This window comes from Athene cunicularia, assembly GCF_003259725.1.
Source record: "Athene cunicularia isolate RWA chromosome 4 unlocalized genomic scaffold, athCun1 chr4_part2, whole genome shotgun sequence".
In the NCBI taxonomy this organism is placed as follows: domain Eukaryota; kingdom Metazoa; phylum Chordata; class Aves; order Strigiformes; family Strigidae; genus Athene; species Athene cunicularia.
The window spans coordinates 20,637,040-20,650,077 of NW_020799099.1; the positions used below are offsets into that span (position 1 = coordinate 20,637,040).

Here is a 13,038-nt window from a genome sequence, read left to right on the forward strand (position 1 = left end):
TTTTCTTGTTGCAGCCAGGGAAGCCTCCACCGCATGGGCCAGTGTAAGGCAATGGAGTGGTGAAGTCGAAATCCCATATACTGCAGCCTGCTGCCTTCACTGCGCTCCCTCCGCTGCTGCTGCCTGGGCAGGATGCTGCAGGTCCACGCTGGCTGACCGGGACATGGTTGTCCCTCTCAGCCACCACAAACAGGTGAAGTGGGAACTTGGCAAAAGGAGTGAATGCTTGCTTTTTCAGTTGTCATTGCAAACATAGTTTATTTTCCGCTCAGTGAAAAGACTGACTCTTTGGTATATGACAGCGCATAGGATTGCAGTAGTTTTTCCTGCCAGGTTTGTCTGTCCTCTACTTGTGCAAAAATGGCTTTCTTCCCCAGCCCATCTGCTCCACGTTTCCAGCCAGGCCCTGATTATTGCTGTTGTGCACATATGCATGCCCCTGCCCACACATGTATTCCCACTCCGTGTACTTCCTGAGGCTGGAGTTGGCTTGTTTTCTTTTGTGGTTTTGGTTTTGTTTTTCCCCAAGGCTTTCCAGATTGTGCCTTTAAAGGTAACATTGAAAAATGTCTTTGGTCAAATGAAAGGAAAATTTCATCTGACCTTTTTCCCATTTGACATTTCCATAAGCTTGGGACTTTTTGGTTTTAATTTCTCAGCTCCCTGACACCAGTGGGATTTTGATTGACCGCTAGTGGCACAGGATCACAAACCACTCCCGTCTTTGTAAGAGGTAACCCAGCAGTTTGCAAACCAGCATTCCTCCATACATTTTAACTTTCAACATCTGTCTGCATAAGCCCCACCTTCTCTTAATGTGGAGAAGCCAAGGGCATCCTGTCAACAAACAGCCATCTTCTTTTTCACCTTGGGCATTTGATGCAGCCTATTGCAATGCTAATGAAAATCTTGCTTTCAGCTTCAGGAAGCTTTAACTGGGGCTGCCAGCTCTGCCCTTTCCCTACATTTTTCACTCACCTTGGAATTCTTGAATGGCTCTTAAAAGATAGGTCTCAGCTTTTCTCCCTCCTGTGCCATCTTCAGGTGTAAGCAATTGTATTTATTTTCTGCTTCTTCACCCTTTCTGCATGTCCTTCCTGCGTGACAACTCTTCCAAGGCAGGTGCATGAGCTGAACTTCCCCCCCCTCTTCATCTCAGTCTTTGTTAGGTGATGCCCAGGCTCACCGATACTCCTGGCTCTCAGCTTTTGCTAGGTGGGCAGCATGCGTACCCTTCTCACTGGGGCCTTGCAAGAAAGTCTCTCATAGTTACCTGTATTGCTATGAGTTGATACTCCTTTTGCCAGCTCTCTGACCTACCCCCTGCTGTCTCCTTCAAGAAAAACAGATGAGCAACTTTCTTAAAGTATTCTGAGGCATTTTCCTTTTACAATGTCCCTGTAAAGGGGATTTACTGAGAGGAAAAGGCACTCTCAGATTAAGAGGAACATCCACAGAGGTGGATAGACATCAAGAACATCACTGCTGGCTAAGGCAGTGGCATCCCTGTCACTGGAAGGTTGGAGATGCTCGTCCATCCTGACTGTGCAGAAACCTTCCAGTCTGCTGCAGTCATGGGCTGGATGGTTTCTCCAGCCCCTGCTCCATCAGCTTTTGCAGGGTCTCAGTGTGGCACTGTGCAAGCTGCCTCAGCCCTGACAGGACAGGGAGATGCAGGGGCTGCCAGAAAGAGGGAAGTTTCCTCCACAGAGTCACATCTTGTCCCAGCAGCTCTGCACTTGTGTGCCACCGCTGCTAATGGCAGCTCTCACCTGACACTCCCCTTGCATTAAGTTTTTTTTCTTTTTTCTGGGGGTACAGCAGTGGCAGGGCATGCCGCTGGGGAAAGGGCTCTGGCACAGGCTGGTGGTACGCACCCCTCAGCATCCCCTTTCTGCTGCCCCAAGAAGGCAGGGTGGGAAACAAGGGTGGCCACATCCTCTCGGGATATTATTTTTGGTAGGAGAAAAACCAGCAGCGGTCCCTCCGCCTGGATGGCGTGGACACAGTGCCATCTCGTGGGGCTGAGCCCCGGCTCCAACATGCTACCGCCGACACGGCGAGCACCATCGCTCGGGAAAAGGCTTTCCTGTGGGGCGGCTCTTGTAAATGGCAAATAAGTTGGGCAGACAGAACCGACACTTAAAAGTTATTGTAACATTTTATGTCAGGTAATCATATCTGCTTTTAAAAAACAAAATGGCTGCAGGCTTCTTATCCTCCAGTTATTACTATTTTTTAAAATTCTTATACTCTTAGTTGTCCACCTTTAGCTATGTGCTGTAGCAGTTTTGCTGCTCTTCACACCATCACTTCATTACATGTTGATTGCTAGCGCTATAAATAATATATATTATATAAATATATATAAAATATCTACTGACTTCAAGGAAAACCTTTAATTTCCGAGTAAGAAAGACTATCAGAGGCAATCCTTTTCACCTGATTTTTTTTCTTCAGTTCTTCTTGTGTTGTGTTCTTGTAAAGGTGGCTGTCAGTGTATAGGGTAAGTAAGTTTGGGGTTTGGTTGGGTTTTTTTCTGAACTTTCTGATCCATTGTATCTTGCTAAACAGTGCAAGACCTAAGTGCTGTTTTACTGAATCTCAAAAGTTTTGAGGCAGTGAGGGTCTCTTCAGTCAAGATTTGTTTTCATGGGAGACCAAGACTTTTTTTTTTTTTTTTTTTTTTTTTTTCCCCTTCCCCCCATACCACTGGCAGAAATGCAGACACTCATGAGACATGTTGGAGTCTGGGATGCCCACAGAGCAAAACATGTCTGTTCTTGGGTTTCTTGCTATTTCTGTTGCTTACATATAGAATAAATGTATTTACATGCTGTTAAGTCCATCATTGTGGACAGTGTCCTAATGTCTTGTATTGCTACCTTACAATAGTTTCTTTTTCGTTCTCTTTTTCTTCTTGTTTTGGGGGGTGGGGTATGGGGAAGGGAGGGTTGAGGGGATCCTTAGACCATTGTATGCTCTAGCCAAGTAGTTACCACAGCTCTGAGGTTAATTTTAAACAAGATGATACTGTTGAGCTTGGGGTTTTTTTTAAATCTAGTGTCCAGGGCACTTTGTAAACTATTTTACTGAGTGTTCACAAGTCTTTTCAGGTATTACTCTGGCTCTTGTCTGGCCACGAAGTAACTAATTGTTTGCAGGCTGGCTTGCTTAATATCAGGCAGTGCAAAGATGTGAGTGGTTTGTGAATGGAAGCCAAACCTTTGGCCCTTCTCCCACAAGGACTCCAATGAGGTATCGACTTTGGGGTCACCACCACAATCCATTCCTAGCTTGTGTGTAAAACAACCTGAGTTCATAAAAATGAGCTGCACTGCAGATTTTTAAATGCTGAAGCAGGTATCTCGGACATCCTTTGAAGAGGGGATTTAACAGAAGTGTACGTGTATACAGACAGAGGAGAAAATAAAGGACACCTACTGCTGGAGCTTTTTAGCTCTGATGTTAGTTGTGGGCATTCTCTTATGATCAACTTTTGTTTAGGAAGGTGAAAGTCAAAATTCTGTGCTGTATCATCACTGCAAGGTCAAATAGGCAGTATGTCAAGAGCCAAACACAGTGAAAACTGGCAAGGAACTAGAGTTGGACTTGAACCAAAGCCACAGAAATGAGCCCTCAAGTTTCGTAGGTCAAGCCCCTTGCTTGAAATGGGAGCATTTAGTTTGTTTAACTTGCTTGTCCTTTGAGCTTGACACCTGCTCCCTGAAATCTGAAAATCCCTTTATCTGAAAGTCTTTTGATGCCTGTACAAAAAAGCAATGATAATCCAGAGTTCCCACAAACCTCTATCACTGAATAAGTATTTAATTTTTTTTGTGATGTTGGTTAAATGTATTTAATAGTGGTTCGGTCTCCTTGACTGCTTATAAAGAGATTAATTGCTACATGTGCTGTACTGTGGGCCTACCCTTTTTACCCAAAGCATCCTATGCCATGGCATGCAAATAACTTCTGGATGCCTTTGAAGACGCAGGATGTAAGCAGGTGGGGCCCTTCCACAGCAGTGAGGTGGCTATTTGAGTACTGGCACTCTGATCTCCAGCTCCTGGCTTGCAGCTGGTGGGAGAATAGCCCCTAGATGAGAAAAGCTTGCATGGCCCCAAGATCCTCTTTGGCAGCTGCCAGCTGGGTCTTGCTATGGTTTGCCAGTAAATTTGGGAGCTTAAAGAATACAAATAAAAAGCAAAAACAGTCCAGAAAGTAAACAAAATTAGGAAAAAGGAGTCACAAAACACTCATCTCCCATAGATCTTGCAAGGCATCTTGCAAAAGCACCCCCTAAGCCATGAGCCAAGAATCTCCATTGAAACAAGGTGCATAACACAGCTGAGACAGAGAAGTTATGGCATTACTGTTTTGGCAAATCTGCGTGATAGACTTTTTTGCTAACATGTTTTGTCTGTTAGTGTTGAAGAGTAAAAAAAAAAAAACCAACAAAAAATCTTAAGATGGTACCTTTGGTACCTTTCCAAAGCAAAGAAGCAGGCCCATAAGAAATGAAATGTCTGTGCAATCCGGGCCAAGAGGGTGTATCACATTTCTCCCTCCTTTTCCCATGTCTCAGCTCTACAAGGGTTTGTGGGATTTGTTTTCTTTGCTATTCAGATCTGGAGAACTATTTTTGTTTAGATTTCCCTATTGCTGTATCTTCTATGCAATTCCTTTTCTAAAGACTGACTTACTACCAGAGAAGTGCTAGCCATTGCATTATTTGTATTGCTGTACAGTGGAGGTGTGGTTTACTAGTTCTGAGTGTGCCTCTTACCCCCCTCCCTTTTTCTCCTTCCCTCTGTTTGTAAATGCCTGCATTTATTCTGTCAGCCTGACATGTACAAAGTGTAAGAAAGAATTTTTAAACAGGTAATAAATTATATTTATAAGCAACTGGAAAAAAAAATACACCACTACCTTGTGTTCAATTGTGTAGTTCCTGGAAGCTTGGAAGGAAAGAGCAACCTTTTATTTAGTTTCTTTTTAAAAAAATATCCGCTCAAAAGAAACATTTCTGCACATAAGAACTCCTTGTGATGTAGTCTCCCTCATAAGACACCATTCATGACATCCGCACGCCCGTGCAGGCTGTTTCACTGCACTTCATAAATCCTCACACCTCCCCATGGGGTTTTACCTCAGCAGACATGCAACAATTTGCCCCAGAGAGTTTTCCTGGGGTTTTCATTTCGTGACTGCAGTCAAAGGTTGAGAAAAACAGGCAAGAAAATGCATCCTCAGCTGCTGAGCTCAGTTCTCCTCCGGCATCCAGCCTTTTTGTTAGGCGGGGGTAAGCAGCCCACTAGGCTTGTTGAAAATGCCTGGGAGGCAAACTAAACATGCCTTGGGCAAGGTGATTTTGTCCCGCACAGTACCTGCCTATGTCCAATTTAGGCAGGCGGATACAATGCCCAAACACTGAAGCTCACCCTTTTTGCACTCACTCCCCATTGTCAGATTTGGTGGCTGTTTCTCACTTTGTTAGACCTGTTGTGCTCAGTATTAAATTTCTGGGGGTGCAAGAAGCAATTCCCCAGTGCAGCTGCAAACTTACATCTCCCAGTGAGGTGTGGGGTGGCAGTGGGGAAGCAGTCATCTGTCACCGCCAGCCCCTCCTCAGTGGGTCAGCTGAGGAGCTCACCCGGCCCACGAGGGAGGCAATCAGGGGCAGCATCAGCCCATCCCCCGGGGGTGCAGGGCTGCCTGCTGGCCCTCGGGCTTCTCCTGCTGTGCCACGCTGAGGAATGCTCAGCCCTTGCTGTCTCATACACCAGACCTGTCAGCCTGCCAGTGCGGCCACGCAACGTGTTCACTCAGTGGCTCTCCCTGCAAGGGGCAAGTCAAGGTTAAGTCAAAGCCAAATCACTCTGAGAGCCTACGAAGCCCAACAGCACACAGCCCAAAAGCTGAGAATGTGGCAACAAGTGCATTTACCAGGTGGGCAAGACCCTTCAGTTCAGCTGGAAATGGGCAGACCTTTAAAAATCCATTCCCTCTATACTTGGATTATAACAAGCTTTTCCCAAGGTGTAAGGTAGCTTTATTTTTAGCTTACATTGCAATTTTTAATGCAAGCTACGCAGTGGGAAGAAGACAACTGCTCAGGCTATTCTCCCTGAGGACAGGATGCCAGCTTTTTTAACACTCCTCAGTGAACTGTATCACTAACACAAGGCTCTTCTGTTTCGCTGGCTTCTCTGCTAAAACTGGGATGTGGGCAATCTCTGCCCGCCAGCTCCTGTAATTTATTTGCACTTAACAGGCAGTAATTCTTCACAGGAGGGCAGGCATGGGCAGCCCTGCAGTACCAGCTCATGAGGCTGTCCCTTGCGGCTACTGGGGATGGAGCTGGGGACTGGCAGTACTGGCAGGTTACTGAGCCAAGACATGATGCCCCGAGCCTGGATGAAATAGTGGGCATTGCTCCAGTACATTGAGCACAGCACAGAGCTTCGGCCAAACACCAATGACAGGTTTACTCCATCCAAAAGCCACTGGACCTTTAGCAACACAGAGGGAGAACTATTCTTTTTATTTACCTATTTTACAATTATCTTCTCTGTAATAGGAAGAGGTAGATTATATATGAAGAGAACTTAGAGCTCTGACGTGAAGGGAGGATCTGCATCCCAAGGGACACGAGGCATAACTTCTTCAGTGGTAACTTTGGCCGCCATGTGGTCCTGCAGCCAGAGAGAGCTGGGCTGAAGGCAGGGCTGGTTTCTGCAAAATTCAGATACTCACTTTGACCACACTGCTTTTAGATTTCCTGGTGTCTGTCTGCCTTTCCCTTTGCACACTTAGCTTTCACAGGAGACAAGCTCTTTTCTGTCCATCCCACTATCCCCATGCTGTCTACACATATTGCTAAACTCAAGTTTCCTTTGGTTTCTGACACCCCCATGGGTTGGGTGTGCCATAGCCTACAGTCTTTGCATTGGCCAAGCAGTTACTGCCTGATCTTCAGGGACTTTTACTTCAGGTACCTCACCTCTAGCGGTTCTTCCTGAGACTCCTGGAAGTGTCTGCTCTGGTGTTTCTGCATTTGAAGGTGGGACTGCAACTCTCCTTTCCAGGTAGTAAAAGGCTCAGTTTGGTGTGTTTCACAAGAAAGCAGAGCTCCAGTTTGGCAGAGGACAGTTGCATGACTCTGCCAGCTTTGAATGGAAGCGACAATCCCAACGTCACCTACAGCTGCAGAAGATACAGGTAGGTAAGCCCAGGGCTAAATAGTAGCCATGCACCTAGCAAGGCGGAGAGGAAAGAAAATGAGAACAGAGCCTAGGACTGCCCCCAAAAGCCATACCCAGGAGGTCAGGGGAAGCAGCAAGCAGATGAGAGGAACAGAGGGCAGCTGCAGTAACACCTATCTCATCAGCATGCTGGAGAAGTTGCAGCCCAGATGAGCTGTGCTGAAGCACCGAATAGCCTTTAACACTGTAAACAGCCCCAAAACTATGGGATTCAGTGACATTCCCCAGGACAACATGCAGCAAGCATGGGGCCTTCCCACCTAAACATGGCCTGGCCAAAGGACTGTGGAAATGCTGCTGGAGAATAACTGCGACACTCCACTGCTGCCCACGGGGGCAAAGCAGGATGGCTGCAGGGGCTGTGTTAGTCAGTGGTACGACACAGCTCGGGAAAAATGCTGTTTACAAACTTCTCTGAAAATAACTGTCAAGGTAATTACATGTTAAAAACCACTAAGCTGAATGCTGCATGCTGCAACACGGCACTGCAGAATGAGAAGACAGCTCAAGCCATAAATACAAATACGTATGAAATACAAATACATCTCTCTGTATGTAGATACATACGCTCCAATGTCTCTTAGCATTAAGCAACACCACAATTCAGCTGATGCAGTGTATGCAGGCTGCAACCTTTTTTTAATCCTGAAACATGGGGCTAGAAAAATCTATCTTTAGTCTGTGCACAGATTACCTCCTTTGCCTCTTGTGCTATTAAAAATAGTAGTCACAGTTCATAAATATGTGGGGGAAAGAATGGAAGGGGGAGGCCTCACAAAAACATTATGCAAATGCCAAATTTCTATAGATTTACATAATCAGCAAAAAAATGCGAGTGACTGCTCTATTAGTGATAACACTATTTTAATTACTATTTCTCTCTTCACTGAGTTGTGAAAGGGGTGATGCTTTTTTATGCCAGTGGAAACATATGCAACATCTTGCTGTTTACTTGTTTGCTCAGAGGAAAAATCTTATAATAAATAAATAAAGTGAGACATGGTCAAAATAATCTAGCCAGGGAAATGAAACCCAAAGCATTTACTTGTCAAGCACATGAAAAGTAAATAGAAGTAAAAGCAATCTCTTTTTTGCAGAGATGTTAACAATTTTATTTAGGGGAATGTTAAAAGAACCATATACAATTTGAACAAATACAACATAACAGTTTTTTCCTCAGGTTTTCTAATTACAGTATTTACACGTTTAATAAGGCACTGGTTCTCAAAAAAGAACACAAATTTGTTTCTTAGTCTTTACATTGTCAACCTTTTCTTTAATAGAAATAACTTTGTGCTAGAGAAAGGATAGCAGTTGCTAGATGGCATCTCTCTTCCTTTTTGGGTGTTTTTTTAATCCTTCTTCTTCCACTTACCTATGCCATCAAATCACTAAACTTCCTTCAGAGATTCACATGTGAAAACCGTATTTCTAGACGTGCAGGCACTGAAACCATGATTATCTCCACCACTGACTTCCAAGCTCTCATCAACATACACAGTGAAACTACCAAAATCTGGAAGTGACATTAAAAGGCCACACCTGGCAAAATAAATGTACTAACCTGTAGTCACTGTACATGCTGAAACCATAATAATTACACATTGAATGCTGCAGAAGGTCAACCATGCAGGCAGTAACTTGAATGTCAGAGTGCTAGAACAAATGACTTCCACGCTTGCCTTAGGCTGTTTTCTGGCTTTAGGAATATTCCTTGACAATAGCATTGATCACAGTGGGTAGGAGACTTTAGGGAAAAATCTGGCCTTTCAAGTTGTGGGAGAAAACAGGCAGGCACTAGTTACACAACTGCAGACCCTTTGCTTTCTCAGAGTGTATCTCCTCATATATATATATATATATATTTATTCTCCTATATAGCACCGTTGCAGTGATTTGTCATTTATGCATTTTCATAAATATATATTATGTTTTATTTAGTGCTTTATCATCCGTAATAGTTTACTTTTAATCCACATACTGGAGTAATTCCAGACTCCTGACTGAATATATATATATATATATATATATATATATATATATATACAACACATAAACTGAACATTTAACATACACACTTTATGTAACCTACCAACCAGTATCTTAGATCCCTTTCTTTTGGACTGAAAAAAGTAAGACTTGTTCAGAAACCAGTGACTGGTCAGTGACTGGCCCTTTCTCTTGCAACACACTGACAGCAGGTGCCAGGGGCATCATGTGCATTGCATCCACCAGTCAGCAAAGCACCCTCCAAAACTTCTCTTGGGAGAGCCATGATAATTAAAAAAAACCCAAACAAACAACTATTTGAGGAAATCAGATGTGAAACACACCTCAGGTGTGAAACACACCTAAACACAGCAGGGAAGAGGCATCCCTGTGACGGCTTGGAGGTGGAATTGACTGAGTCTGCCCTGACTGCTGCCAAAATCAAGGGTCCCATCCACTTTGTCAGAGCCAAGAAACCTCCGTTCCTTGGAGCTGTGCTGGTTTTTATGGTTTTCATGAAAGGGCATGAAGATGAAAGGATAGTAGAAACCCTGCGGCTCCATTCACTGAGACAAAAAGGTGAAGAGAGGCTGAGCTGTCCTCCTCATTTTGGGCCACGAATCTTCAACCCAATGCAGTCAAGGAGTGGAGTAAACTCCACTCTCTGCCAGGAAAGCAAGCTGTTTATTAAGGACAGGGAAAACAAGCATCACTCCTCTTGGGGCCAGGATTTGGTGTACTATTAAGTCTCAGAGGTTTTGTTTTTGTATTGCTCAGTAGTTTTGGGTACAGGCAGGGAAACTGCACTGTGGTAAAGCACTCTAATTAACAGAAATCCTCTGATTAAACTTTTTAACGCCTATAATCATGGAGGTCTTGCTGATTCTCTTGAACCTCTGCATTTTTCTCTGTTAGCTTGAAAGCATAAAACGGTAATTTTTCCAACTAGAAATACCTTCGGGGAGCCGTGAAGCTAAACCCCAATTATGTACCTACCTACCACAAATAAATCAGTTTTGTCCAAAAAGGGAAAAAAGAAACAGTACGGAAATGTTGAGGCTAAATCCAGCATGGCAATTATATAAGTTCTGAAATAGGCTTAGCGTAATCAAAGCAGCATTTGTAAGGACTTACTTCAAAATAAACCGAACACCATCTAGTGTGAAACAAGACACAGGCAGGCAAAAAATATTAAAAAAATAAGGGTAAAGAAGGGTAAACTGGTATCTCCCATACAGCTCAGCTTTGATAACCTGACAATGAACAGAGACCTTTCCAAAGAAAATGCTTCACAGTGAATATTTCACCTCTCATTTCCCCTTTTGTAGTATTAACATCGCAGCAACTGTTGCAGCCCCAGGAAGGAGGGATGGGGAAAGATGGTAAATACATTTCCTGTTGTTCTTCTGCCCTAAAAGCTTCTCTTGCTGGGAACCATGATGCTACGCAGCCCCAGCTTGGTGGCAGAGCCTGTCACTACTGCACAGTGTCTCCCAGAGGCATGGAGGCTGCTGGAAGGCCACTCAAAATTGTAAAGCTTGAGCCAAATTTTTCTGTTTGTGGGTGCCTCTCACTATAGTGGGAGAAGTGCTGGTGGCACTAGCCTGCTGCCAGCCATAGGGCCCAGCTTTCACCCAAGTCCCATGCTCCTTCCTCATCAGCTTCCTACTGCGACTGGGAAGCACCAGGTGTCCTTATGCTTAAAGAAAAATGACTGACATCCCAAAACCAGGAACTTCTGAGGTTTTTCCACTTTCCCTTAAAAAAGGCAACACTTTTTTTTTTTTTCCAACTGTGGTTGTAGATGGATACCTCACTTCTACACAGATCAAAGAGCATGCTAATAACTTTTTCTCACAAAGAACTTCCCTCTTACCCAGTAGTTGTGTATGTAGGTCACAGCAGTTTCAAATTCACCAGCGGATCCAAATGTGGACGTCATTTCCACTCACAAAATACTTTATTTTGCAGTGGGGGGAAAAGAAAACAAAAAAAAGAAGAAGCCAAGAAAAGGGGCACTTGTTTATCATCCTGGCACCATACCCATCAGATTTCCTGGAAACACGAAGAGCTTCTTCACACAAATCACACTGAACCATATTCATATGGCTCCCAATTATGGTAAGCATGACCTCCCTTGGGACAGGCCATCCATGGGAACCTGGCCGCCTCTGCTAACGATGGCAGGGATGTAACTGGGCTCCATCTCACACGTGCAGAGCCATGGAAAGTCATCTCCACAGGCAGGCAGCTTTTAAGATGGTTTCCATTACAGCTCCTCTGAGCTGCACAGACCCACTTGCCTTGTTTTTTTTTTTAAATGCTGGAGTGCAACAGTCTCTTTATTAATGAAAAAGTCAATTTGCTTTCATTTTCAGCACAGTTTCCTCCAATTTTTTAAATGTAACAATATACATCTTTTTTACTTCTAACCAAAAGTTTTATTCTCATAAAATTTAAAGCCGTATCTTTCTAAACAATCAAAATAATAATAATAACAATAATAATAATAAAATAGTAAGTGGCTTTCATGGAAAGCAACATGCATAATCTTAAACCAGTTACTTAAACTGTATTTCCCCGTGTAAACAAGGGCAGACAAGCCTCTTTCAATCTCGTATGTCAAAATTCAGCTGATTTTTGCAAAGGATAGTCTCCTCAAAAGCTGTCAAACAAACTTACAGTTGCTCTTAAGCGTGACTGCATTCAAAGTACTTATTAGTGAAGACTTTTGATACCTCCTCAGGAATGCCTGCACAAGAAAGTCTGTTTCCATGGGCACCACGAGAGCTGTCCCTGGTCAAGTCAGAGTTTAATGTCCTGCGACTCTGACATTTTGGCAAGTGTTTTCTTGACCCGCAGGGCTGTGAGTCGGGAGGCGGGGTTGTGAGCCCAGCACTCCATCATCAGCTTCCCCATCTGCCGTAGGCACTGCAGAAAGAAATGGGAGAGAAAGTCCCACCTGGGTCAGTGGAAGAGGAGACTTCAGTTGGTGGCAATGCCAAAAAAACGAAGGGAAAAGGTCTTTTCTAAGGGCAGCCAAAATAAAGACAACATGCTGGCTAATATAATTTTTCAAGAGCTTTTGTTTTCTGTATATTAAGGAGAGTTCTCCAAACATGGCAGTTAGTCTTATAATTTATGACAAGTTTTAGTCTACACTTGGCTGTACACTCTGCAAAAGCACTCTTATTTCCCCTTCCTCAAACCCGCGCCGCCTGACCCACACAAGTGTGGCTCTGTACAGCGAGCCCTCTGCTGTACAAATTCAGTAGAATTCATTCTCTTCAGCCAGTGACCAGCCCCTGTGGTACAGCCCTGCCTGAGCACGCACCCACGGCTCCTGCCCAGCTGCCTGCGAGCACCTGTCTTGGCTCTGCCCTGTCTTGCTCCATCCTCTGCTTGCTTCTGAAACCGCCAGACCCTCCTCCAGCTGCCAGCAACAACTCTCTTGCTGACAACATCTCAGTGTTGCCTTTGCCATCCTGGAAAAGGAGCATACATCCCCACTCTGCGTGTATCAACTTCTTCCAAACATAAAGCATCACAGAAGTCCTCACAGCCGGGTGATGACCCCATCAGTGTATATGGATTTACACTGCCTGAAGATTTACTTGCTACAATAGTGAAAGAAGTTCTCCATCTCATCCAACTTGCTGTCTGTTTTCATGAGGCTCCTGGGCCAGAAGTAGTGCAGACCCTGAAAGGCATTTAGCATAAACCCCACCAGGAGTGCCCAGACCAGGAGAATACATTTCAGATTAATGAGGATTTTTATAAA

General features: G+C 44.2%; 1 protein-coding gene across 6 annotated transcripts in view; it reads right to left on the reverse strand.

Moving 5' to 3' along the window:
• Positions 1-8,368: 8,368 nt before the first annotated feature.
• The window catches only part of BMPR1B (bone morphogenetic protein receptor type 1B), a 91,608-nt gene continuing 86,938 nt past the window's right edge, over positions 8,369-13,038 (reverse strand). For all 6 annotated transcript variants that reach the window (XM_026847537.1, XM_026847536.1, XM_026847540.1 and 3 more), the window contains exon 11: positions 8,369-12,188. In XM_026847537.1, the coding sequence (XP_026703338.1) occupies positions 12,063-12,188 (126 nt within the window). In that variant the 3' untranslated portion in view covers positions 8,369-12,062. The remainder of the gene's footprint in view (positions 12,189-13,038) is intronic.